The sequence below is a fragment of the Dermochelys coriacea genome, chromosome 1 (genome assembly GCF_009764565.3).
Source record: "Dermochelys coriacea isolate rDerCor1 chromosome 1, rDerCor1.pri.v4, whole genome shotgun sequence".
Classification (NCBI taxonomy): domain Eukaryota; kingdom Metazoa; phylum Chordata; order Testudines; family Dermochelyidae; genus Dermochelys; species Dermochelys coriacea.
In genome coordinates, this window is record NC_050068.2 from 348,613,959 (window position 1) to 348,641,637 (window position 27,679).

The following is a 27,679-nucleotide window of genomic DNA, read 5'->3' on the forward strand; positions in this document are numbered from 1 at the left end:
GACAGATATACCTTAAGAACACAACCAGGCTTGGAGATTGCAGTACTAGCCAAGCAGAGAGATGAGCCTAATGTAGCCACGGCTCGATGGGCAAAAAATCCTTTACCAATCCAGTAGTGAATCCCTTTATCTACCTATGTGTCTATCTATCTGTCTATATAATGTGCCACCTGATTAATTTCCAGGCACTGGTCTTATGTCCCTTAAGTCTGAATAAATATTACATTCTTCCACAAAATATGAATTTGTCTTCCAGTCCAACATGGGAAGGGAGTGAATAACCCATTGGCTGCTGGGAATGCTGGAGGACACACAGATAAGCCTGTTACATGTTGATTGACAAATTGTTACACCAGAGGAAGAAAACACTAATCTCTGGTCCTTATGTGGCTTGGATTCATGACCATGAGTTGCCCTCAGATTGTTCTCAAGCCAGGATAAATCAGCTTGCTGAATAATTAAACAGGGCCACCACCAAGCAGCTGCTCCAAATGAGGCAGGAGCAGAGCATGCAGTGGGCCAGTCATATGGCTTAGTTATACAACTGGTGTCCAGCACAAATTCAGCTGCTGTGGAAAGGGTTGCAACTACACTGAAGTCAATGTGGTTGCACGAGCCAAGATTTGGCCCTACATTTTTAGTCTCCCATTCGGGTTGAAGGGACACTGTCATATAATAAACACATTTCCTTACCTGCACTACTAATAACACCTGAGACCAATAAAACTGAACAAATGTTTAAAAGCTAACTTACTTTTTATTGTTTATGTGCTTTGTTTAGTTGTTACATTTCACTCAAAAACTGATGGATAGGTCTCACTCTCAGACTCTCATGCACTAGCATGATGCTCCCATGTAGACAGACACTTACAGTGACACTAAGGCAATCAGCAAGTGGAAGACACTGGAGCTTCAACACAAAATGCACAAGCCCCCTGCCACTTGAATTGAAGGAGTAACTCCATTGGTGGTGAAGTAGGAAGCTCTTATTCTTGACGTGTGTTAGCCACTAGTGGGTCTCTCTCACACACACACACAGAGTTCAGTGTATTGCACAGGAGTATATATTTATTTTAAAAGAAAACTACTTCAACTGGGTTTTATTTTAAATTTCATTGAAACATCGCTATTGGCCTTAGGTTTTGTAAAAGCTTGATTTAATATAATCTAAATGCTAAGTTGCATTAGGGGAATGTAGCATTTTATACCCAGTTCTCACCAGAGAGGATAAATTTAGGGCATAAGGCCATAAACTGAAGATTTCTCATTGTCTTTCTGATATGACATAAATCTACCCTCCAACCACATGAAATAGTTAAAGGGCCTTTTCTGTGTTCCATAAGAGAACAAATGTTAGCAGCAGTGTCTTGTCATATCCCTATAGAGGATATTTACATTCTGGCCTCTTGCAATTTCGGCTGGAAAATAGTTTGTTTTCCCACCTCAGCTGTTCTGCAGTGTCATTGGAGCTGAGAAATGTCTGTGTTGCTTCAACCCCCAAATAACCGTATTTCTTCTTTATATGCATTCTGTAAAGTCTCTTAGGGCCCATATCTTCTAGGTAACGGGTTATAGAAATATAAGGGATGGTTATGCAAAAAGGTTTGGTTTAACTCTAAATATCTGTAATCACTTGGAGGGACCCACAAGTCTGGGAGCTTGTATAAGTGTTTATTTTTTCAGTAGTGTGTATGGTGGTTTCTGAGTACAGATCTGGGCTGCGTAGTGTATTCTGGCCCTTTTAAAATTCTGTAGAGGTTTGAGGATTTTTGTTTTCTTTTCTGCGTTTATGATCTCAGAAGGCTGGGAGAGCTAGCACCATATTCCTGTCATGATTATAGATGCAAAGGGCTAGATTCTAGGCTGTGCTTCTCAAAAGGTATTGCTCATGGAGAGGGTGTATATATACCACCTTTGTGCCCTCCAGATTCTGAGCTGCTGACAAGACTAGGTTGTAAGTGAAAGCAAACGTCTCTGCTTCTCTACAGCAGCTTCCCCAAGGCTGCATATGGTCTGCACAGCAACCCGGAATCCCCAGTAGCACTCCCCCTCTCATCCCTGACACCATCCCCTTGTGCCCCTAACCTGCCCCCACCCTGGGGCTTATGAGGGGGAGTAGCATTGGGCAATGTAGGTCAGCCATACACTGACCATATGTGCCCTCTACACATATGTCTGTGCACAGGGAATTCTTCCCCAGACGCTTGTGCCTTTGTATGGCCCCTAGACACTGCCAGACTGTCCGTCACGCTCCACCTCAGATGCAGCTGCATTTCAGTGATGGATAAGTGATATTACCCAGATCACATTTTCAAACCTGGGTGCCTAAAGTTAGGCCCCTAAATCTAAATGTAGACCCCTGAATAAGTTGAAGTAAAGTGTGCATCAGCACTGAAAATCAAGCAGTGTTTATAATTGGGACCCCAAATGTAGAAGATACTTTTGAAAATGTGGCCCTTAATGTTTCCGAGCCTCAATTTCCCAAGTGTAACAAGGGTGTTGTGAGGATTGATTATCTGGTTGCAAAGAATAAGTGCTAATCACTGCTGTCATTCAGTTCAAATATAAGGCCCGGTCAGACCTGTCTGGGATATGAGCCGTGGTGCTTGTCACTGTCCCATAGACGGGATACCAGCAGGAGAGATGGTGCCAGGTCTGCGGAATTGCAGTTCTGAACGCAGGTGAAGGAAGTTTGTTTTATTTTCATTGCAAAAGAAGAAACTTTGAGGAAACCTAAGAAGGGTCAGGTGAAAAGTATAAACCGGATTTTTAACACGGATAGGGAGGCAGTTAAATACTGGTGCTGGGGATTAAGCAACTGGGGGACATGAGCTAAAAATTCAGATGCTGGGAGTAACTGATAGAGGCTTGGATTGAAGTTGTTTCACGCAGAGACATATTTGCTGGAATCCGGACCAGGATGTTGTGTCACACGCACAGCCCATAGGACATATGTTTCCTCCACTCCAAGGCAAATAATGCCCATCTTCTCTGAACCCACAAGCAGCCTCCTCCTGCCACATTGTAATTGTTCCACCACATTCCTATCGCCACCCCAGTGCAGGTCCCCACACTGGCCTCTTTGCCTATCTGGTAAGTGACCTTTTTTTTTGCCTGACTGGGCACAATTACCAATAATAATGGCAGTCAAGTTTTCCACTCTATTCTGATGGAACCCTGTGGAAGATTTCACCTTCCTCCACAGCATGGGGCATGGGTCACTTGCAGGGTTAAACTAGTGTAAATGGTGGATTCTCTGTAACTTTAAGTCTTTAAACCATGATTTGAGGACTTCAGTAACTCAGCCAGAGGTTAGGGGTCTGTTACAAGAGTGGGTGGGTGAGGTTCTGTGGCCTGGGATGTGCAGGAGCTCAGACAAGATGATCCTGATGGTCCCTTCTGACCTTGAAGTCTACGAGTCTAATCTTGCTTTAATCACAGGCTGCTACCTGTGTTTCTTTCTGAAGAACCACAAAAGGATCTGTTACAAAATATTGGTCTGGTCCTAACCTTTTGACACTGTGTAAGAATTCCACAGATGGAAAAGCAAAGGCAGGGACAAGAGATATACAGCAAGGAATCTTTACAGACAGATGCAGCTCACAGTAATTTGAACGTACACAGGGCTTTTCATCAGCTGAATATACTACTACATTAGTACAAAGGAATCAGATCTGGAGGTTGTTTTCTAAATGATGGTTGGCTTCGTCCTTTTTATACTGTTGATTTGCCTCCCCACTTCTGTTAGTGATTGTCTCTCACATACTCCATGATCTTCAGCAGACCTAGCCAGGTCTCTTCTGCAGTAGGGATGATTTGACTGGCTGGCAGAAGGAAGCCGTAGCGACCTGTGTCTCGCAACTCAAAGGCGAAGGAGTATTTGATGCCATAATCATAGGACCAGTCAATGCTGCCTCCACTGGCTCGGTCTGAAAGAGAGAGAGAGAGAAATCACACTGGGTGAGATGGAGACTGTACTGAGCTGGCTTGTGTCCAGGTGCACCAGTGCTGGCTAGTGGATGGAGTCCACTGGAGATGAGCATGCTTGGTACCTTTCAGGGTCAGGTCCTATATGAGGAAGTAAAGGAGCTTATTAGGGCTGGGTGTGCACTTCTTAGACTGCACTGAATTTCTGGGAGTGGGCCCTATAAAGGTAAGACTGGTGTGGGTTAGACATTAGGTCAGCCTGTGCGGGATCAGCTGGCAATTAGTGAGGGATCCCATTGACCCATCATTGACCCCTTCTAGTGGGATGAAGTCCCTACCTTGAGGAGGAGTAGACCCTTCCCCCACTACAGCCCATCAAACTCAGAACTGCTCAATACTTACAGATAGTTGAGCAAATGGGCCCCACTTTATATGTCGTGCCATACAGTGACGCCAGAGCACTGGCAGCAGCTTTCCCCACGGCGTTCTAGAGGGATCATGAAAGAGCCAGGAAGAAGTCAGATTAGGAAGATTAAACATTCAAACTAAAACAGGGGAGAGTTTCTACCCCAAACCTCATTTAAGAAAATATCCAAATTGGTTTAGAGCCAACCCACACCCACCAAAAATTAGTTGTACTGAATCTATTAATGTCTGAATTGCTTCATAGCTAAACACTAGCTACAGCATCCACCATGTTTACAATATTTTGGGAGGTATCCTGGCTGGTAGTGGCCCATTCTATGTGCTTTAGAGGAAAGTGCAAGAAAGTCCCGTGGATAATTATAGTATAATCTCCCCATTGGGAAAGTTTCTTCCAGATTCCCATGAGTTAGTGGTTGGTGTATGGTTTGATGCATACGTGGTGTGTAGTTCTTAAAAATATTAATATTGGTATTATTTTATCCTATTTAATGTAACTGTGGATGTTCTCATACTTAAAGAGAACCAGAAAGTTGGGACTAGACCCAGTGTGTGTGAGTATACTGTGTTGGGAATAGGGTGGTGAGACACCACCTGTTTACACAAGTAGGGATTTCTATTTTAAAGATATTGTCTTCTTCTTTCTTGCATTAATCCCATCAAATGGAGTCCGCTCTATGAGTCCTCTCCCTCCAAAATGATTGGTTCAATGTCTTATCCTTTGTCACAGCACCTGCTAACAAGCTTCATTTATAACATCCCACCACTTCTTGGGTCAGCCTCTCTGTCTTTTTTCTTCAGTCTTGATCCATTGGGACTCTCTTACCCAGATTGCTGTCAGGACTCTGCTTTACATGACCAAATCATCTGAGCCTGCACTCCCTCACAGCAAGGCACTGGCTCAAAATAAGCAGAGGAAAACCAGAGTATATGGCATGTAATTTCAATCTGGTGAACACTGTAGAATTATCCTTGAAACTAGATGATCAGACAATATCAACAATACAAAGTTTCAAATATCTGGGTTCCAGTCCATCCAGTTTTAACATATGGCACAGAGTGTGGGGCAACAAAGATGAAACATGAGCAAATGATCTGTTCCACAGAACTACGAATGTTGAGATAGACGAGTGATGTAAGCAAGAAAAACTACCTGAAGAATGTGTAGGTTAGAGACATGTTCAAAGTAACAACCATAAGCAAAAAAATGAGGGAGGGAAGGATCAGATTTTAAAGATAGTGTATGGGGGCAGATTCTCATTTCAATCACACTTGAGAAGCCACATTGATTTTAATGAAGTTGCTCCAGTACATGTAAGGGGAGAATTTAGCCCATGGTTATTGTCTTAAAAATGTAATTTTAATACTTGGCTAACACTCAAAATATGAAAGGCAACTCAGTCAGGACAGAGAAAGGCTTAGGGTCAAGAAGCTGCTGTATCTCACCAGCTCTTTGTAGTCAGTAGGGTTGGTGCACTTATACCCAAAGGGGAACAGCAGAAGCTGAGAGTAGCTGTGAAGGGTGAGGAAGGCCTTGATCTTCCCATGCCTCTTGATAAAGTTTACGACATTTTTTACTTCCACTTCTGAGTTGGCGCTGGGTCCGTGGTAAGAATCAGAGCAGGGGTAGGTACTGGCTCCAGGGCCTGTTGGTGCAAGTGAGGATCAAAGGCAAATCTGTAAAATTATAACTCAAGGGAATTCAATGCAGATTGACACAAAGATGAAGTTGCCGAATACTGTAAAGTGAAAACTCTAGCAAGAGGTCTTTTCTCAGGGACAAGGCCTGACATACTCAGAGATGACAGAAAAGTATTTAGAGAGAGTGAAAATTAGAAAAAGGCATATTGTTACAACTGATAGATAACTCATGCTTTCTTTTGCTCCCTGGTAATCTATCAAGAAACTACTCTGATGAAATATGATTACTATCAGCTTTTACCATTTTATTTCTGAATCTCTTATGATGTGGGCTTCTACATCCATTGGGCCAGATTCTGATCTCAGTAACCCCATTGTAAACCTGGAGTACTTCCACTGGCTTCAGTAGAGTTACCCTGGATTTACACTAGTATAATAGAGATCAGAATCTGATCCATTAACTTTTGAGTATACAACAGGTGAGCTGATAGACTTTTTTCTGCCAAGCTGATGCAGAAATGTAAGTCAATAATAACAGGGGAAAACTGAAAATAGTTGATCTTATCCATCTTATTTTATAAAAAAAAAACAAACAAAAACAAACAGAATCCTTCCAGGCCTCCAGGTAAATAATGCATTTATCTGACAGTCTAGAGGCCAATAGTAGAGGGAGTCAGTGACTGATGTGACAGCCTCAGCAGAGTGCATGCTGGGAGGGATGTCACATTGATGAAGGAGACATTGACCCAAGCAGAGCTAGACCATATTGAAACCTAAGCAAAAAATCCTTTGAGCGAGTAAATGTGTTAGATGCCCTGTTTAGCCTGACATACTGTAGGCATTCAGCCCTATAATGGTAGAGATGCCTATATTTTGGCTATCTGTGTCACTTTTAAAAACTCCTAGATTGTCCCCCTGTGACTAGGTACATGGAAAGGAAACAGCTTCGGTAGTGACAACTGTAGCTGAAAACTCTTCTTCTACCTCCAAAGCCTGCATCCCAGTTCCTATTTGGATCAACTCCAATGCACAGGCTCCCAGAATTCTTAGAACGTGTCTTCCGCCACATACGATTCTGAAATAAAGAACCATAATGGGCTCAAAAGGAGCAAAGCTTGGTGATTTCATTAAAGCTTCCAGTCAGAAATAGCTACCATTCATCTATAAGGGAAGCTCAACCTAGATTATCACAATTGTCCCTTCTGAACATGGAATCTATGAATCTATAAGTGCAAGAGAGAAGCCTAACATGACTTCTGCTAGACTGGCTAGGGGGATGGACAAAGGGAAGCAGTGGGAGCACTGGTGAATATCCAGGAGGGAACAATGATGGATTAAATGGCTCAGTAGGTCTCTGTGGTGATACTACCCTACTGTGATTTACCTTTAGAAGGCTAAATATGGATCTGTTGAACATGTTTTTCTAAAACAAAACTTTCAGTTTTTTGATGGCATGACAGATCACTGCCCAGCTTCCAGAAGTGCCTGATTTGGTTTGGAAATGGGGGTGTAATCACACCATGGGTACTCACATTGGTATGAGTGAATGCATATCCATCAGGGTTTGTGACAACCAGCAGGAAAATGTCCATTCTGTTTAACAGGGAGGTGACAGATGGATTGTTCCCATACTCAGATGCAATCTAAGCAGAGACAAAATACATTCTAACATGCTTATCACAGTCGCTTCTTCCCCAAATGTTCATACTGTAATCGTTATGTACTGGTGTTGGATTAAGCAGGGTTGGAGTGTACAATACAGCTGCATTTCTCTGGTGGCTTAGTCATTTTCAACAGAATTTATGCTCGTATTTTAAAATAATTTAATTTTTTGGCTCTTCTGTTGGCAAAGATAACCTTCCCAGTGCGACTCTCTCTCTCTGAGACCGCAGACTGAAACAATTGCTCAGAGGGGTGTGAACCACCCTTATTCATTTCAGTGGAATGTGAGCCCTGAAACTTGATGACAAATAAGAGACACTTTAAAAGTTACTGTCTTGTTGGTACGTCATCTGTCATATTGGTGTGACTGTCTCTAAACAATATGTAATTGTACAGATGTAGGGTAGTGGTGAAAACACAGCATTGGGAGTCATGACTCCTGGACACTATTCTCAGCTCTGTCAGTGATTCATTGTGAGACCTTAGGCAAGTCATTTAACCTCTCTGTGCCTCAGTTTTCCATTAGTTATGAGGCTAGTAAGACTGACCTACCGCAAAGAGGAGCTATGAGATTGAAATAAATGGCTGTAAAGCCATCCGAGATCTTTAGATAAAAAGTGCTACAGACAAGTAAAGCATTATTTACTGCATAAAAATCAGTACAATTGATTCTGAGTTATGTTAGATCATTGTAGAATACTTGCCATGCTAATACTGTACCAAATTCTGGTTGGGTTACAGTACAAGTTCAAAGTAGAAAGGAAATAAAAATGTATCTACAAAAGAACATCTAGGGCCTGATTCTCTTCTGCCTTGCATGCTGTGTAACCATTTATTCCTCTGCAAAATGAGAGCAAAATGGGTATAAAACAGTAAGTCAGAATGGAGAATCAAGCCCTTGATCTGTGTAAAATATACTGCAGATTTATGAATAAGCTGTTTTCTCACAGTAGGTGTTTTTTTCTCTCAGAGGCAATAATGAATTAATGTCTTCATGTAGTGATAGGAGTCAGTGTATTGCTGGAAGTGCAGATGAGACATAAAACTGAATTACTGACATTTGCTGTTAAAGATCCCATGTGACTTTTCACAAGAGGAGGGCTATTAAACTTGATGTCCAAATTGCTTTTTTCTGACCTAAAATTCCCCTTACAGTTTCAATTGTATACAGCATTTTTCACTATCTGTTTTAAATTTCTGTGCAGTGTTAAACAGCTGCCATGTTCCACCCCAGAAGTACGTGTATTTCATGGGTGGGTGAAGCAATCCCTATAAACCTTGGTTGGTAAAGTATATGCAGCAGACCATTCTGGTAACTTTTCATGAAAGGTGCTGTATATAGGCAATGTATTCTTTTAAATGTTTTATCAATAAATAATAGTCAGTAGCCATCCCAGGAGAAAAGAAAGTCAATCCACTAACCTTTTTAGCTGTCCACAGTGCAGTTGCCTGGGTGATCCATTCTCGGGAGTGGATACCGGCATCAAGCCAAATGGCAGGACGGTTGGTTCCTCCAGTGCTGAACTGCAAAATGAAACATAAACTTTAAAAACCCTCACTAGCGCGAGTCCTCTCACTTCCTATCCCACTCGTTTTTCCATCTGAAATATCGAAAATGATTGAAAAGCAATGGAGTTGCATGGCATAAAACTGGTGTAATGGAGTGGAGAATCAGACCCCGTGGTGGGATATTTGCCTTAATGCTGCTGGTAATCTTGCCAGATTTACCAGTTCGTTGACTTAACATTGTCATTTGCAGTTTTTGCCACAGCTTCTGCTCCCTGTTCTCCTCTATTTCTGATGAGGAACCCGCTGTGTACACACATAATACCTTCACCTGCCACAAATGGGCCCCTTATTCATATCTGTTGTTAAGGCAGCCAGGATCCAACAAAAATTAAGGGTATGTATCTTTATTCTAAATGAGCATCTTTGGCACAGTGCCACCTAAGAGCTGGCGACTCAATCTCACACATGACAGTGGCTTTCCCATTTGGACCAACATAAATTGAACAAAGCCAATATTTGGAATGAGTCAGGTTTTTTTCTATTTTTGCAAACTAAGGTTCCAGTTTTTCAAGGATACTGAAGACCCTGAGGCATAAACACAAGGTTCTGATTCTTTGCAGTGATTAAAGATCCCATAATACTTTTTTGCAAGAGTCAGGTATTGGCCCAGGCTCCTGGCCAAATTCACATGTGGATAATTCCATAAAGCCGCCTTCTGCAGTATCCACTTGGCAAAGTTATTTTTAAAAAGTGTTACTCGGTTCTGCTGAACAGCTGTCGCCAGTGACTGGCGGTGGCTGCAGTTTAGTGGTGGGTGGAGTGATTTCTGTCTTTGGGATGTTTTGGATGGACAGGTGCTAGAGAAATGTAAAGTTGTTGTTATATGCACAGGAACAATACCTTAAGAATGTACATGGGCCGCTTTTCATAAGACTCTCCAATCTTTTGCTTGCTCACAAGGCTGGGGTACTCAGATGCAAGATCATCCAGTGCTGCATAAATCTAAAATTTAAAATAATGACAGAGTTTATAGTCTATCAAATATTTTTATGCTAATCCTTGCGTTGATACGAGAGCTTTCTCCTCTGTAGTGCTTGCTGCCTGCAGCCTTCCTGTATTTCTCTACTTCACTTTCCATTTACTTTCCACCTTCACAAAACACCTCTCTTCTCTCTTGCTTGTACAGCTTCATTTTTCTCTCTTTCCGCTATTATCTAGTAGCTCTGATGTGGAATTATCTAATTCTGAAAAGCATTTTGGGGTTCAGTTTATAAAAAAGATCCTACACAAAAGCAATTTGGACCACATATTTCTCAGAAGGGGATCCCCTCATTCTTCACCCCCTTACTTCCCAATTGTTGCCCTCGAAAGCTCTTCATCACAGCAGACCTTTCTTGGCTGAGAAGGGCTAGAATTGGCTTCCTCTAAAGCCCCCCAACATTGCTCTGTTTGTAGGCCAGAGAAGGGGGTTCCTTGGAGGGTATTGTTTGATGCCATCCTCCCAAAGGAGGGACCTGAGACCTCTCTCTCCTTGGTATTGGGCTAACACTCTGTCTCCAGACTGATCATTAGAGCAACGTGGAAGACGGTCTGTCATCTCTGACACTGAACTCACACAGTGCCAGTCACAACCAATGTCACATGGAAGAAAGTTGTATAAAATCAGTTTTCTGGTGCACTTAGTGGGCCTGTCTCTGATCTCAGTCATTCCAAGGTAAATCTGCAGTTACTCCACAGAAGTCAATAGAGTTACACTGGTAAAAAAACAAACAAACAACCCAGCGTGAGATCCAAATCAGACACATTTTAATTTGATGAGACCATACACCTAGCATTTTTATTATCTAAAATAAGTGCGACATTCAATAGCTGTACATCAAGACATAGGAGACCACATAATGCAGCAAAATAGGACTTGCAACACATGAATAAATCATTGCTCCGTCTAGTCTGGTACCTTGGTTCCTGTAGCAACAAAAGAGACCAGGCATGCAACTAGACCTAGCCTAACAATGTGGGAGCCCAGCACTGGAATGGAGATGCTGCAGGCCTGGATTAAAGTGCATTGATAGAGCTATGTTTGGGCCCCAGGCTGGAATAACAGGGGTAACGAAATGAGAAATATTGGCAGAGCTGTATGGAGCGGTTTGTTGAGCACCTGCTTGTAATATTTCTACCTTTTAGCAACTGAGAGTAATCCCTCAATGTGATGAGTCCTAAATAAACGCATTATAAAACGCTGCAGACCTACTTGTAATGGTATGAGATTTTAAAATTGTTGTGGAGAATGCAGAAAAGAAGACAAGAAGGAATTCAACATACTTATAAAGAATATTTGAGTGGCAGTAACATGCAAAAGCAGGACAGAATTAAATAATCTCTCCCCCAAAGAGCTGACCTTGAAATACTTACAGATTCTAAGGGGTGATAAGCTCCATAGTTGAAATTACTGGTGCCACGTTCCCTTTGTTGATTGTTGACCATCTCTTGCTTTTCTTCTTCTATTATGACCTAAACCAAGCAATTCAAATCTGTGAGGAAGGCCAACTTCTTTGGTAGGATTTTAATCAAGTGTCAGAATTGGGAAATGAAGTTGCAGCACTCCACACAAGGTCTGGCCTGGTGACAGACTCCAGACACAACTGCAGAACAGCTGGATGTTTCACTAAACTCATAGGCAGTGAAACAGGTAACACTGTTGGCATTTAAATGGTCAACATTAAGTTTCATGAAGCTGAATGGGGATAGTGTCAGAATTCCTGAAAAAGGAGCAAGGAGTTAACAGTGATTTAGCTGGTCTGTTGGAAATAGTGCTTTTCAAGAGTCCCGCAGTTCAATGCCAAACAGAGATGTTTTTCTCACACTGTGATGTAGAGTTCTAGTAACTTAAGGGGAGCCAACATCATCCTGGAAAATGTAGTCAGACTCTTAATAGCTAAATACATGGTCTACAAAGAATAGTAAAAGGATGCTTATCCATACAGAAAGAGGAACTTAAAATAGACCCTGCATCACTGATCTGGTACCCTGTTGTGAGATCTGTAGTTGGTTTTCACAAGATTTAGGGAAATCTGCATTGGTACAGGTAGGCTTATGAGAGGCAAGAATCTTTAGCACTGCATATTGCTTCTACTACAAATAACATCAATGAGCATAAATGCAGGGATTAGGGAAATAAATCACGCATCAGTGAAATACTTTTGTCTACCTGCAGGTCTTCAAGCAGAATAGAGTACTCGATGTGGTGGGATTCCAGGAAGATCTTGACTGCTTGGAGACTGGGAAAGGGGACTCGAATATCCACAGGAAGTGCTGGGTTTGAGGGGCGTAGCCAGAAATCAAGCTGAAGAGAAGACAAACAATACAGATCAGGGAATCATTTCAGAAAAATGGACTTTGGGGAACATCTCTCAAGAAGCCCCGAAAATGTCTAACTTCCCCAAGTTGGGATAATGCCTTTGGTTTTGCACTACTTCACACTTTAGCATATTCCATTATCTGAGACTCTCAAATCACTATATAAACAATCATTACTGGGCTTCACAACACCTTTGCAACATATAAGTATTACTGTCCTCACTTCACAAATAAGGAAACAGAGGCCCTGGGAAAGACAAAAGCTGGCATTTTCATTGACTTCAATAGCACTTCAGCAGCATAAATGACAGGAGATTTTATACCATTATGACTGTCTTGTATTTTCCCCTCACCAGCTATAGTTTCAAGAAATGCTCCATATATAGATGAAAAGAAAAGGAGTACTTGTATTTTCCCCTCACCAGCTATAGTTTCAAGGTGGGATCCTCTGTGTTTTGAATCTGAATACCCTGTAAAGTATTTTCCATCCTGATTTTACAGAGGTGATTCTTTTACCTTTTCTTTAATTAAAATTCTTCTTTTAAGAACCTGATTGATTTTTCATTGTTCTTAAGATCCAAGGGTTTGGGTCTGTGTTCACCTGTACCAATTGGTGAGGATTATTATCAAACCTTCCCCAGGAAAGGGGGTATAGGGCTTGGGGGGATATTTTGGGGAAAGACGTCTCCAAGTGGTCTCTTTCCCTGTTCTTTATTTAAAACACTTGGTGGTGGCAGCATAGGCTTCAAGGACAAGGCAAAGTTTGTACCTTGGGAAAGATTTTAACCTAAGATGGTAAAAATAATCTTAGGGGGGTCTTTCATGTGGGACCCCACATCTGTACCCTAGAGTGCAGGATTTGTAAAGTTTGCGTTCCTGATCTGTTCCCAGCAAAAGCATCACACAGACAGACCAAACCCTTTGTCCCCCCCCCTCCAGATTTGAAAGAATCTTGTCCCCTCATTGGCCATTTTGGGTCAGGTGCCAGCGGGGTTACCTTAGCTTCTTAACCCTTTACAGGTGAAAGGATTTTGCCTCTGGCCAGGAGGGATTTTATAGCACTGTATACAGAAAGGTGGTTACCTTTCCCTTTATATTTATGACAGGCTTGCTTTAGGTCAGGTGCAACTAGATACAGGATTAAAATTCAGGAGTTCCTGTTTCCAGGATGAGGCTAAGACTACTAGATCATGCCACTTATATTGAGCATGAACCAGCAATGTAACATCGTTGTGAAAAAAACTAAATATCATGCTGGGGTAAATTAACAGAAGTATCATATGTAACAATGGGAGGTTATTGTTCCACTCTGTTTGGCATTGGTGAGGTCTCAGCTAGAGTACTGTGTTCAGTTTTGGGCCCCACACTTTAAGAAAGATGTGGACAAATTGGAGAGAGTCCAGAGGGGAATGACAAAAAACGATAAAACCTCACCTATGAAGAAAGGTTTTATTTAGCTGGGCTTTTATTTAGTCTTGAGAAAAGAAGACCGAGGGGAGGGGACCTGATAACAGTCTTTAAATACGTTAAGAGCTGTTGCAAAGAGGACGGTGATTAATTGTTCTCTATGACCATGAAAGGTAGGACAGGAAGTAATCAGATTAATCTGCAGGAAGAGAGGTTTAGGTTAGATAGCAGGAAAAACTTTCTAACTATAAGAGTAGTTAACACTGGACCAAGGACAGTTGTGAAATCCTGATCATTGGAACTTTTAAAGAATAAGTTAGACAAACATTTGTCAGGGATGTTGGTCCTGCCTCAGTGCAGAGGGCAGGACTAGACCTCCCAAGGTCCCCTCCAGCCCTACATTTTTATTATTCTATACTATTATTATTTATTTATGGCAGCTCCCACGTTGTGATAAGCAATTTCCAAACAAAAAAAGGGAGGCACAATTCCTGCCCTGAAGAACTCACAGTCTGAAAGATTAACAAATGCCTGTAGAAAGCGTAATGACACACCTGAAGATGCTGCAGTGTTTCTAACAGCTGTAGATTGTTAATATCTTCTTCACTGTTTGCCTTCACCCGAAGAACCTGGTCGCTACAAAAAATTAAATAAATCTTATCAAATGGGCTTTTGGAAAATAGATCTTGTCGGATTAACTTGCTGTTATTTTTTGACGAGATTACAAATGTGGCTGATAATGGTAATATTGTGTTGATGTTATATACTTAGATTTCTGTAAGGCGTTTGACTTGCATGATATTTTGATTAAAAAACTAGCATGATACAAAATCACCATGGCACATATTAAATGGATTAAAAACTGGCTAGCTAATAGGTTTCAAAGTGTAAATGTAAACGGGAAATCAACATTGAGTTGGTGTGTTTCTAATGGGGTCCATCAGGGATCAGTTCTTGGCTCTATGTTATTGAATAATTTTATTGATGACCTGGAAGAAAATATTCGTTACTGATAAAGTCTGCAGATGACACAAAGATGTGCGGAGTGGTAAGGTATGAAGAGGACAGGTCACTGATACAAAGCAATCTGTTATGCTTGGTGAGCTGAGGGCAATCAAACAATTTATGTTGTGTTACGACCAAATGTCGGTCAGATGACTAAGAACAAAGAATGCAGGCTATTCTTACAGGATGTGGGATTCTATTCTGGGAAGCAGTGACTCTATAACAGATTTGGGGGCCATGATCAGCTAAACATGAGCTCCCAGCGTGATGCTAAAAGGGCTGTGAGTCTTGAATATATAAACAGGGAAATATTGAGTGGGAATAGGGAGGTTATATTACCTCTGTGTTTGGCACTGGAATGACCACTACTGGATACTATATCCAATTCTGGTGTTCACAATTCATAGATTCATAGATTCATAGATACTAAGGTCAGAAGGGACCATTCTGATCATCTAGTCCGACCTCCTGCACAGCGCAGGCCACAGAATCTCACCCACCCACTCCTATGAAAAACCTCACCAAATTCAAAAATGGAGTTTGAAAAATTGGAGAAGCTTCAGAGACGAATCATGAGAATGATTAAGGAGTTGTAAAACATACCTTACAGTGAGAGACTCAAGAAGCTTAATCTACTTATCTTATCAAATAAAAGATCAAGGGGTGATTTGATCACAGTTTATAAGTACCGACGTGGAGAAGAGACATTTGATAACAGAGGGCTCTTCAGTCTAGTATACAAAGGTATAACAAGATTGTATTGCTGGAAGTTGAAGCTAGACAAATTCAGACTAGAAACAAGGTATAATTGTTTCACAGTGAGAGTAATTAACCATTGGAGCAATTTACTAAGGGTTGTGGTAGATTCTTCATCAATGGACATTTTTAAATCAAGACTGGACCTTTTCCTAAAATATATGCTGTACTTCAATCACAGCTATTGGATTTGAAGCATGAATTAATTCAGGGAAGTGCAATGGCCTGTGTTATGCAGGAGGAGAAACTAGATTATCACAGTGGTCCCTTCTGGCCTTGGAATCCATTAATCTATTAAATCAGCTCTACAGTTTGATGTTATATATAATGCACTTCTCCATTCTTGTCTCCAACTTCAAAAGATAGGCGTCCCAAAGGCCAATAAACTCATGAAAACTCAGCGCTGACAAAGTTCCAGGGTGGACCAAAAGAGAGTCATTTTGGATTTATTTTATTCTATCTTTCTTTCTCCCCCTTCTCCTGTTTCTATGTAATCTGTCTTCTTAGATTGTAAGCTTTTCTGGGGCAGGGACTGTATCTTTAAATGTGTTTTGTAACACCTAGAACAATGGAGTTCTGACTGGAGCCACTAGAAGCTACTGTAATATAAATATTAAATCATAATAATAATCATAGAGCCCAGTACATGTCCCCATGTAGCTCTGCTGTTACAGCTGGGAGCTCTGCATCTCTGGTGGTGCAAACCTGCCACCTGACTTTTGATTTTATTTTAGCTAGTAATTACTTTTTTTCTATTGTCTTTTGGCTTCCAGTCATACAGTAGAAACTTACACAGAACAGATACGGGGAGAAAACAGCAGCGCAAGTTTCCCTTGCTAACATACCTCATTTTAAATCTGGTGGGACCACCCTTAATGTGAGAGAGAAGTATCCAGGCTCCTAGCAATCCTTGGCCACTCTACTTAGACTGTCAAGAAAGTTGCAAATTATGTGTTAAGTAAACAGGCTTTTGTGATTTATGGATGTTTGTTCACTGGGATCTGGTGTCTATTTCCCACATTCTAGCAGACATCCATCAGATTTTGTATTGAATTTTAGTCAAGTTCTTATACACTTATGAGAGTAAAAGGCAACAAGCTTAAAGCACCTATTTTAATACAATGTGTGAATAAACCTGTGTAACCTCATGCTGTAAAATATTATAATACAAATTACTTAGTAAGGGTCTGAAAGAGATTAGACATTTATACCCAAAGAGAGAGAGAGAGAGAAGAATCTGCAGGGACACTATCTAGGATAAAAATTAACAGAGGCTACCAATCTTCATGCTTGAGGAACACAGTTGAAGCTGAGCTGTGCAAAACTTTGGGACTGAAAGGAACAACCCTTGCCCAGGATTGGGGTTAAACTCACATTATTTTGCAAGATTCATGAATGTTTGGAGCTACTCTTGGTCCACTTTTGAGTGAACTTGGGACCAGATTATGGTTCTGAATCAAAACCGTGTGAAACTTGGCAGTTTCAACTCAGTTTCATTTTTCATTTCTGGGCTTCCTCAAAATTCAAAGCAAACCTCAAGGGACTGTAAACAAGAAATCAGAACCCTGAATCTCAGCACCCCTGTGCTCTGGGCAAGTTTGGATCTGGAACCTGATTCTAATTTTCCTTATGGGACCTTATTTCTATAACGAGCCAAACCAAACTCATGGGTCCAAACATTCTCAAACTTTGTGGTGAGATTCAGATCCACGTCCAGATCCATACTTTTGAGGCTGATCCCTAGCTCTATAATAAGCTGAAACAAGTCCCAGGTAAACCTGAACTTTGGAGAAATTTAAATCAATCCACACCCCAGACTCTATAGCATGAACCCAACTCTCTTGTGAACTCAGATCAATCAAAATAAATTGTTTCCTCAGACCCCTGAGAAACAAACTGCTGTGCATCTACAGCTCTAGATGTACTACATAATTAAGTGCATTATACGGACTTTAGTCCTTCTTCTGGATCACTGAATGTCTAAACAGCATCATGATCCCTCTCAATAAAAGATCTGAGATGCACAGAAAAAGCCAAGATGATATTTTGTGAAAACTAATTAGCTAATGAAAAGCAAAGTATGTGCCCAAACCTTTTCAATTAAGGTACTCAAAGATGAAAAGGTTTTAGAATAACATGGCCTTTGAATCAGAGATCTTCTGTTAAAATATAACTCACCCAACAAATGTTTCTAGGCACCAGGCAGCCCCAGTGAGGGCGCTGAAGAATAAAATCAGCCTCATGTTTGAAGGGTTAGCCAGAGATAGAAAACCAATGATCTAGCAAGCAAGGCCATATTTATATAAGGGGCCTGATATGGCCTCTCTCTTCAATTAAAGTGGTATCTGAATCCCATATGATTGAATTCCCACATATGTCAAAACTCTCAAGGTAGTTGGGCAGATAAGGATGTAATTTCTCCTTTCAGGATACTTTCCACACTGACGTTGTGATAATTGGCAGCTGGTTGGGCCAAATTCAGCAAAGCTGGCACAGGAAGGTGTCAAGTTCAAAGCTTTGCCGGCAAAGCTCTATGTGCCCCGAGGAGCTTCAGACCTCAAGGAGACGTTGTTTCCCCCAGTGGAGTTGGAGGCAGCTTTAATGCCTTTTGGAAATACACAGGAGCTCCATTGCCAAATGCTCTGCCCAGCCTGGCCATACCCCCTTTCCGGGCTGAAAGTAACTTAAAGAACTTTCCGGTACACCGGAGTCCTGAGAAGGGCGGAGCCTCAACCAGAAGGGGCAGGGCCTCAACCAGAAGAGGTGGAGCCTTTAGAGCCCCAGGCCCTTTAAATCAAGATTTAAAGGCCCGGGGCTCCGGCTACAGTAGAGGTAGCTGGGAGCCCCAGGCCCTTTAAATCACTGCCAGAGCTACCAGCTACGGAGGCGGCTGGGAGCCCATGGCTTGGGGGCCATTTAAAGGGCCTGGGGCTCCCGGCTACCACTATTTGCAGTGGTGTCCCAGGCCCTTTAAATTGCCGACGGAGCCTCAGGGCTCCCTGCTGCCTCCCCTATCCAGAAGCTCCGGCAGCGGGGCTCTGGCAGCAATTTAAAGGGCCCAGGGCTCCAGCTGCTGCTGGGAGCCCCAGGCCCTTTAAATTGCTGCTGAGGGAAGTCGGTCCGGTATGGCGCACCAGCTCTTTCCGGTACACCATAATGGACCGGCTTACTTTCACCTCTGCCCCTTTCACAAGCATGGCTCACTTCTGGCATTGCAGTGGCTCTGTCCCTGTAACTACGGTTGTTGCCATTTTGCCCTGTCGCACTCTGGTACTCAGCAGAAGTTCAGCTTAATTTCTCAATGAATTTGTCGCACTATACGTAAAATTGAGGAACTCCTGTGTTACACCTGCTGTGGAAAGAGATGTCTTCACTAGGGCCTGCCAAGGCAATGATATTTATATTTTTAAATAAACACACCCTTATACATACATAAACCAGCACATTGTGCTGGGTACATTTATTGTCTGTAGCCAAGTTTTATTGAAATGAGTCATTTCCTTCAACCTTCCCATGCTGTGTTTTTACACCGGTTCTGTCTATCTAGTGCAATGGCTTCAAGCAAACAAAAACCCAGGTATAGCTCAAATGAAGGCAAGTCATGTGGTGATACCCCTGGAGGAATTCTCTTCTAATGAACCGTTCTTCCCATGAGGAGGTGGCATGGGATTAAAGAAATGCTGGGACAGCCATTTTCTTGTCCTCTTGGCTTTGCAGCGAAGACAGGGCTGTTCCCTGATCCAGTGGCTCCCCATATTCCTTTGCTTCACTAGTTCTATCTTTCTCTGCCTAAGGCTAGCTGTGGTGGGGATATATTCTGTTTCACTTTCCTTCCCCGAGGATGCCCCCGAATCCAAGTCCTCACTATTTATGTCTGAGGAGTCGCTATCACAGACAGTCTGCTGGCTGAGCTTTGAGACGAACCTTGCTTTCTTCATTTCTAAGTAGGCCCAGGCTGTGGCCACTTCTGAATAGAGGGCAGGGTCAGTGGACCGGCAGGTGTGCTTTTTGTTTTTCCCATTGACAAACTTGCTGAGGAAATCCCAGATGTTGAAGCTGCTGTGATGAATGCAGACAGGGTCCCTGGGAACTAACAGAAGAAAAATAGTTTAGCAGCACTGTAATCCATAGTGACCCTTAATCCATGGTGGTAGTGCCTTCAGGTTCTCCTTCCTCTGAAGGGCTAGGAAGGCTGATAGAGAGTAGGCAAACCTGACATAAAAATGTATCCTCACAGACAGCAATGGGTAAAGCTTACATCAGTGGATAAAGACCACATCCATATATCTAAAAAATCCCAAACATGGTAGGCCATGCCTCCCTTGAGGAACCTCCCTTATGTCTAATCCTAACCTGCCCTGCTTTAGTTTAAGGCCACTGCTTCTTGTAATATGTCCTTAGTTGACTTAGAAAATAGGTCTCCCCTTCATGAGGTTCCCCTTCACTTTCTGAGACAAAGGGGAGCCTAAGGCAGATCCTGTCTGTATTCATGTACACTAGCTGCTCCACCATGCTATACAATCACCTCTACACCCGCAAACAGAAGCTTGTAGGACAGCAGCAGGCAAGGACACATAGCAGCATGGCAAGGAAGCATTGTGCAAAAACGTGGCCAAAACATGGACAGCCTTGGCTTCCAATGGATCATGGGTTTTTGGGGCTGAACCCAATCTGTTCCAGGAGGAGAAAACCCTCCTTCTCTCCTTCCAAAGGATAGGTAAGCAGCACGCTCTTCCACTAGAGCCTGGAACTCACCACTAGTGAATTTCCTGTTTCCAAAAGGAGAATAACCTGGGTAGGGGATAATTTGACTCTTAGGTCATATCCTTTAAGTATCTGTACAGAATTAATAGATTTCAGAGCAGCAGCCATGTTAGTCTGTATCTGCAAAAAGAAAAGGAGGACTTGTGGCATCTTAGAGACTAACAAATTTATTAGCGCATAAGCTTTCATGGGCTACAGCCCACTTCATCAGATGCATAGAATGGAATGATCCTACCTTCTCTTCTCACTTTATTCCTTTAAAACAGGGCAAGAAAACCTGTGGCTCCTTAGAGCAATACTACAGCTCCCTTCATTGTCCATGTTATATATCGCATGGATTCAGAGCCTGCTAATCTGTGCTGCCAGACATTAACCAGTCTCACATGGTTGGCAGGTCAGCAACTACTCTCATTTTGTAGTAACGAATATGCTGTGCATGAACTGAGGAGAAGGCAGGATGCTGGATCATATGAAAAAAGTTCTGTATTAAAATAACAAATGAGTTTGATTCCCCATCGTTTAAATTCCAGTGTATTACTAATTAAGAGGTCTCTTGGTTTTTAGTCTCTTGTTTTTACTGTTTCTCTCCCTCTCTGTGTGAAACTTGCAAGCTGCTAATTGTGTTAGTACATCCTAAGACAGAGTCTGTTCTCAAAGCAATACTTTGTAACAACACCTACTCACAGAGAGAGAGAGAGAGAGAGAGAGACTCAAAGTGATACTTTGTAACAACAGAAACAGCACACAGAGACTCCGTGCCCTTTTGTTGTATTTACCTCGCTTTTTTAACAATTGTGATTAAAATAGAGATAGAGGATGTATGTGGATGGATGCTTGGTGTGGATAATAACTGAATGATCAGGGAGGTGCCAGCCTAAGAATCCCGTGTTGATCGGCTGAAGAAGGCGTCAAGTGGAAACAACCAGAGGACCCCCGGAGGGCAGACTGGAATCCACCCAACAGCCTCAAGGATGGGAGAACAGAAGAACAAGATAACATCCGGCAGCATGGAGCCATCAGGAATGTGCCATCTGCTGATTGATTCAGCAACTGCATGATGAAGCAATTCCCATAGACTGGCATAGGAAGAAATTCCTATAAAAATGGACTCTAGAAACTGAGAACTTTGGGGTCTGATTCTGCAAACCAACTTCCAGGAGCATCAGATGAGCATCTGACAAGGCCCTGCTCCCTCCTCATGTCCAGGCCACCTGCCAGTGGCTTGGCACGAGCAACTCTAAGGCTGATAACTATGATAACAACTTGCAGAACCTGTGTGTGTGTGTGTGTGTGAATGAATGTGTGAATAAATATGAAATTGAATGGAATGTTATAGCTATAACTAACTGCTTACTATGATTCTTTCAGTATTCACAATAAATGTGGCATTTTGCCTTATCCCCTTTAATAAGATCCTGCTGTTTTTTATTTTATTGGTATAACAAGGATACCTAATCATTGCATAACACTGGCAATGGCAAAGCAGAGATACAGGGAGGATCTTGAAGAGAATCATGGATAGGTAAAAGTAAAGGCTTAGATGCATCTTGTATACCAAATTTGATTAGATTTGTCTCATTCCTCATTTCTTACTTGCCTGCAGCCTGGCTGCGTGTACTCAGGTGGTGCAGTCTATGGTAGCTGGCTACATGTAAACTTGGCACTTCCTGCATCAGGGAATCATTGTTTAGCATGGAGAGTGGTGTATCATGTAAGCTGAACAACAGCCTATCTGTAATAAAACAATGAATCCTGCCTCCCCTTTTCCCAGGAGTTAGACTGCCACATTCACACTATCCCTGAGTTACAATTACTTAAATCCTTTAACCATGATTCCTTTTACATCAGACCTTCCAATCTGTTGATCATCATTTTTGCATTTATTTGTATTCTTTCTATTTTATAACTATCCTTTTAACGGTGAGATACCCAAATCTGTACACGCTAGATCAAATTCAGCTCTGTTCATGCTGGAGTTCATGTGAAGTTCATACCATTCAGTGGAGATATTCTGGATTTACACGTATATAAATGAGAGAATTTTTCCCATTATTCTATGTGGGGCCTCACTGATGCTTCATACAGAAGAATTATGACCCCCTCTTACAACTAAAAACACTTCTCTTTAGAGATCACATTTCCTTTTTAATCATCTCTCTCTTTTTAAAACCCTTTTGACAGCCTAATAGAACGCAAATTTACCTTCTGAACTGCTAGTCCCTTTACCAGAAGGTAGTCCTTCATTTCGGCATTTCCGGAGAATCTGTGTTTCAGGAAAACATGAATAAATGGTATAGAGTTTGCTATTTAGAAGGATTTTTAATAATTTCTAGTCAGTGAATATGGCCCAATGTACAACACTGTTTCTTAAGTAGGCTAGTGAAAGATGTCATCCTGACTGTCCTGGAGAATAGAGTTGATTATTCATATAGAACACATATAGCAATGGCAGCACCAAAGCAAGCTTCTCCACATTGCCCTGCTGCTGAGTCTCAACACTGACCTGGAGGAAACCTTCCAGTGATGGGAGGAGTGTTCAATGTCTATGGCTTTTGTGCTGAGACTGCCAATCAGGGCAAGGGACAATAAGTGATAATGAGCTTTGTGGTGAGAACATTTGTCCAATGGAAACTGGACTCAGACCCCACATTTATTTCACTTGGGCTGCCAGATAGTCTTTGGGTGGCAACATCTTTCAATACAAACTTGAGTTGGACTTGTACCATTGATGTGGAGGTGAAGGACTCAATCCATTACCACTCCTCTGAGCCATCCAGTTCAGCACCTCATAGCACAATTTATTATTAATAACTGATGATTAACAATTAATTATTATAAATAACACACTGGTTTTAAAAAAGATAGGGCATTCTACTGTCCCCAATGCAGCTTTTATTCACATGCATCTTCTTCGCACAGCCTCTTTGAAGAGTCCTGAGTAAGAAATGAGTAGGAACTTCAGGATTTGGCCCATTATATATAAAGAGTCATCAGCACCGCTGAATCCTCATTCTGATCTCATTTGCACCATTTGCTGGATGCCCATTTTACACCATTCTAATAACACTGACTTCCAAGAAGATACTTTTGATTTTTACACGGGGTAAGCAAAATTAGAATCAGGATCTTCAACTTCCTAGTGGTCCCCCAGTTTATTGTGTGTCTGAACTGTGCTGTCTGTTTATAATAGATTATAAGCTTCTAGGAGCAAAGACCATGACTTCTCTTTGCATTGTACGATTCCAAGCGCACTGATGGAGCATAGTAATTAATAATAATAAAATATCTTTTTACATTGTAAACTCTGTGGACAGGGATAGTTTTTTTTGTTATTTATGCATACAGGGCCTAGCATAAAAGGATCCTGATCCCTGACTGGGGCTTCAAAACACTGCCACTGTAAAATCAATTAAAAAATAATACTCTTACCCAAATATAAGCATGGTTGATGAGAGTTATAGCCAAAATGCCAATACAGTATGAAAGCAGGATTTGCCCCACAACCCCACAAAAGTCTTCATCATCCCCGTCACACTCTCTGTAATCTGGTTCTTGGCTGGCAATGGCCTCTACAGGGCCATTATGTAAATAAAGCGACCAAAAATAGAGAAAAGGGAATCCCATTGAGTTTAGTTGATTAAGACACAGCATAATGTTGTTTCTCTCTTAGGAAATGGGATAAAAGAGGTCACAGTGGATTCTAATGCACCATGTGGTATCTTGGTAACCTATTGTTGACATTTATTTGTCTTAAGAGCTATCACAAGAAGTGATCAGAACATGTTGATGACATCATTCTTGGAACCATAGTAACATGGAGGTGTAATCTAAGCACAAGGAAGACCTATTGTATTATGTTGTGAAGTTGCACTTGCTCCAAACTTTTATGTGTTTAGGTTTTTAGACCTGTTCCTGTGAGGTGGTGGGTGCCTTCAACTCCATTTGATGTCCATGGGAGCTCAGGAAAATCAGTGCCTCCTAGGATTGGGCCCCTAATGTTGCATGAAAATTCTGTTTCCATTTTATGTTTCTGTTGCTTTTGTTCTGATGTTTGGAAAACGGATCAAAGATTGAAGGGCTTTCAGAACAACTGAAACCCTTTGATCACACAGTGGCCCAATGGGCTGGCTCTATAGCTCCATCCTTCACCCCCTTCTTCTTCTCTTTCCTCCCTTCCCCAGAGCAACAGTCTCTTCTTACTTTGTGCCTATGGTGGGCAGCCACTGCTCCTGTCTTTGGATGTGTTTGATGGCCGGCTGCAGTTCTGGGTCCCCTCTACACTGTTCCCCTCTGTTGCTGATCCCCTCATTGTCCCAGTCTTCCACTCCCACCCAGTCTTCTCACCTCAAAATGTTGTTGTGACAGGATCTCCAGGGTGCAACTATTGTGCCCCCTTAACTCACAGGGACTATTGTGCCCCCTTAACTCACTAATCTGGGTTTCAGAGTAGCAACCGTGTTAGTCTGTATTCACAAAAAGAAAAGGAGTACTTTTGGCACCTTAGAGACTAACAAATTTATTAGAGCATAAGCTTTCGTGAGCTACAGCTCACTTCATTGGATGCATTTGGTGGAAATGCATCCGATGAAGTGAGCTGTAGCTCACTAAAGCTTATGCTCTAATAAATTTGTTAGTCTCTAAGGTGCCACAAGTACTCCTAATCTGGGTTGTCTCTCACAACACCTTACTGGTGACAAGCAGCAAACACCTCCAGATGCTGTTACCACTCAGTACAATCACATATGCAGCCCCATGCCCAGCCGGATTGTATGAATGCTCCTAGAGCCACTCACGAATCACACAGAGAAAGGCACCACCAGCCAAATCCCCCCAACTTCCCAGCCTTGTACCACCAGAATATATTGTCTTGCACTGCTCAAGACCCTTTCTTGAGCAATGCAAGTTTATGAACTGATTCACCATTTCATCAATGGAAAGTGGGCATGCACCAGTCTTTGTAACCTGAGCAGATTTACCAAGCACTTCAGTCAAACCCACTGGTAAGGATAAACACTAGAATAAGTGTATTGATTACAGAAGATGGATTTTAAGTGATTATGAGTGACAGACAAAAGTCAGAGTTGTTACCAAAGGAAAATAAAAGACAAGTACACAGTCTAAATTCTCAACCTTATTAGACTAGGCAATATCTGGACTAAGCAGGTTTTCTCACTCCACTGGATACTGCAAGTTGGTTACAGTCTTTCATAAGCAGGCTCTCTCTGTTAGCCTGGGGACCAGTCTCCTCAGCTCCAGCATTCTCGTTGCCTTCAGCATAGGTGGGAGAGGAGAAGGGATAAACCACGCGGCCTCTGTCTCCTATTTTATATCCTCATTCCATGTTCTTGGAGAACATAAGTCCAAGGATATCTGGGCATTGCTGAGCCATCAGGCAAGGTTGGGCAATTCACCTGTTGTGGCCTTGCACAAGTGAGTCATTGAATTGTAACTCCCTTGCTAGAAAATGGCTGTTGATGGTTGTTCGACACCTGCCCAAGTGTTGGTTACCTCCCTTGTTGTTGTCTCTGGGGAGCTAATATCCAGGCAATTCCGCAACTCACAGCATATTTTAGTGACTACTATACAACACAATCTCGGCATGGGCGAGTTTCATTAAGGCCTGCCAGTGACATTAAGACAATCAGCTGGTTTGCGGCATTCAGGAGGCAGGGGAGGGAGGGGGAGCCTGCGCACTGAGTTCTCGCTCCTCCCCCCTCCCTCCTGAATTCCGCAAACCAGCTGATTGTCGTGGGCAGGAGGCAGGGGGAGGAGATGGAAGGCACTGATCTGCGGGGTCTGCTGGCGGGCGGGAGGCGCTGTGGTGGAGGGGACATAGGGGAGCTGATGGGGGGCTGCCAGCTGTGGAAACAGCAGGCAGCCAAATGACGTTATAGCAAAGCATTGCACAACTTTAAATGGAGCATGTTCTGTAATTGAGCAGGGACATAAGATCAAAACAACGTTAAGTGAGAGGACATTAAGTGGGGAGTTACTGTATCACTGTGAGGTGGCAAAATTTAAAGACAACACAAATATACTCAAGATAATTAAGCCCAAAGCTAATTGCACAGGGATCTCATAAAACTGGGTGACTGGGCGACAAAATGGCAGATGAAATTCAATGTTGATAAATGCAAAGTAATGCACATTGGAAAATATAATTCCAATTATACATATCAAATGATGGGATCTAAATTAGCTGTCACTACTCAAGAAAGAGATCTTGGAGTCATCATGGATAGTTCTCTGCGTTTTGTAGTGGTAATGAGGCCAATGTAAACAAGGTGGCCCATTTCAAACAACTGACAAGAAGGTCAATCACTCGATAAAAGAAAAGGAGTACTTGTGGCACCTTAGACACTAACAAATTTATTTGAGCATAAGCTTTCGTGAGCTTATGCTCAAATAAATTTGTTAGTCTCTAAGGTGCCACAGTACTCCTTTTCTTTTTGCGAATATAGACTAAGATGGCTGCTACTCTGAAACCAATCACTTGATAACTACCCTGTTCTGTTCATTCCCTCTGAAGCATCTGGCATTGGCCACTGATGGAAGACAGGATGCTGGGCTAGATTGACCATTGCCAGATGACCCAGCATGGCCACTCTTATGTTGTGTTCTTATGCCAGTGCCTCACTAATGTCATGTGGATGTGTCACCATGTGGCGCTGAAACATTAAGCCAGGCGCCAACGCATCACTAACATCATGCTGACATGTCACTATGTGCCATTGAACCGTTATGGCTGGGTGCCAATGTGCCTCTGCACGCTGACGTGTCACCATGTGGCGCTGTACCGTTACGGCCAGGTGCCAATGCGCCACCGTCATGCTGACATGTCAGCATGTGGCACCGGAACATTACAGCCAGGCACCAATGCATCACTAACATCATGCTGACGTTACCGTGTGGCACTGAACCGTTACGGCCGGGTGCCAATGCTCCTGTGTCACACTGACGTGTCACCGTGTGGCACTGAACCGTTACGGCCGGGTGCCAATGTGCCTGTGTCACGCGGACGTGTCACCGTGTGGCACTGAACCGTTACGGCCGGGTGCCAATGCGCCTGTGTCACACGGATGTGTCACCGTGTGGCACTGAACCGTTCCGGCCGGGTGCCAATGCGCCTTGGTCACGCGGACGTGTCACCGTGTGGCACTGAACCGTTACAGCCGGGTGCCAATACGCCTTGGTCACGCGGACGTGTCACCGTGTGGCACTGAACCGT

The 27,679-nt window shown here is 42.5% G+C and overlaps 2 protein-coding genes across 2 annotated transcripts; both read right to left on the minus strand.

Annotated features, from left to right (window-relative positions):
* Positions 1-3,569: 3,569 nt before the first annotated feature.
* Positions 3,570-17,954, minus strand: LOC119862288 (carboxypeptidase A2-like). Its single transcript, XM_038418732.2, has 11 exons — positions 17,866-17,954; positions 14,481-14,562; positions 12,371-12,505; positions 11,575-11,673; positions 10,063-10,164; positions 9,076-9,177; positions 7,524-7,634; positions 6,976-7,066; positions 5,797-5,996; positions 4,330-4,414; positions 3,570-3,929 (listed from the first exon to the last, which is right to left on the minus strand). Exons 1-11 carry the CDS (start codon positions 17,928-17,930, stop codon positions 3,745-3,747), a joined length of 1,257 nt encoding a protein of 418 aa, XP_038274660.1. The 5' UTR covers positions 17,931-17,954; the 3' UTR covers positions 3,570-3,744.
* Positions 17,955-19,286: 1,332 nt separating this feature from the next.
* Positions 19,287-24,075, minus strand: SSMEM1 (serine rich single-pass membrane protein 1). Its single transcript, XM_043508476.1, has 3 exons — positions 23,881-24,075; positions 22,654-22,714; positions 19,287-19,777 (listed from the first exon to the last, which is right to left on the minus strand). The coding sequence occupies exons 1-3, from the start codon at positions 24,073-24,075 to the stop codon at positions 19,287-19,289; spliced, it is 747 nt and encodes a 248-aa protein (XP_043364411.1).
* Between the last annotated feature and the right edge of the window lie 3,604 nt (positions 24,076-27,679).

Coding starts and splice junctions, on each gene's coding strand:
- SSMEM1 (XM_043508476.1), bottom strand. CDS start 24,075: ATGGGATTCCCTTTTCTCTATTTTTGGTCGCTTTATTTACATAATGGC. Junction 22,715..23,880: donor TCAACCATGCTTATATTTGG/GTAAGAGTATTA, acceptor CCTGAAACACAG/ATTCTCCGGAAATGCCGAAA. Junction 19,778..22,653: donor AGGGACTAGCAGTTCAGAAG/GTAAATTTGCGT, acceptor TTCTTCTGTTAG/TTCCCAGGGACCCTGTCTGC.
- LOC119862288 (XM_038418732.2), bottom strand. CDS start 17,930: ATGAGGCTGATTTTATTCTTCAGCGCCCTCACTGGGGCTGCCTGGTGC. Junction 14,563..17,865: donor TGCCTAGAAACATTTGTTGG/GTGAGTTATATT, acceptor AATTTTTTGTAG/CGACCAGGTTCTTCGGGTGA. Junction 4,415..5,796: donor CTACTGACTACAAAGAGCTG/GTGAGATACAGC, acceptor TGATCCCTCTAG/AACGCCGTGGGGAAAGCTGC.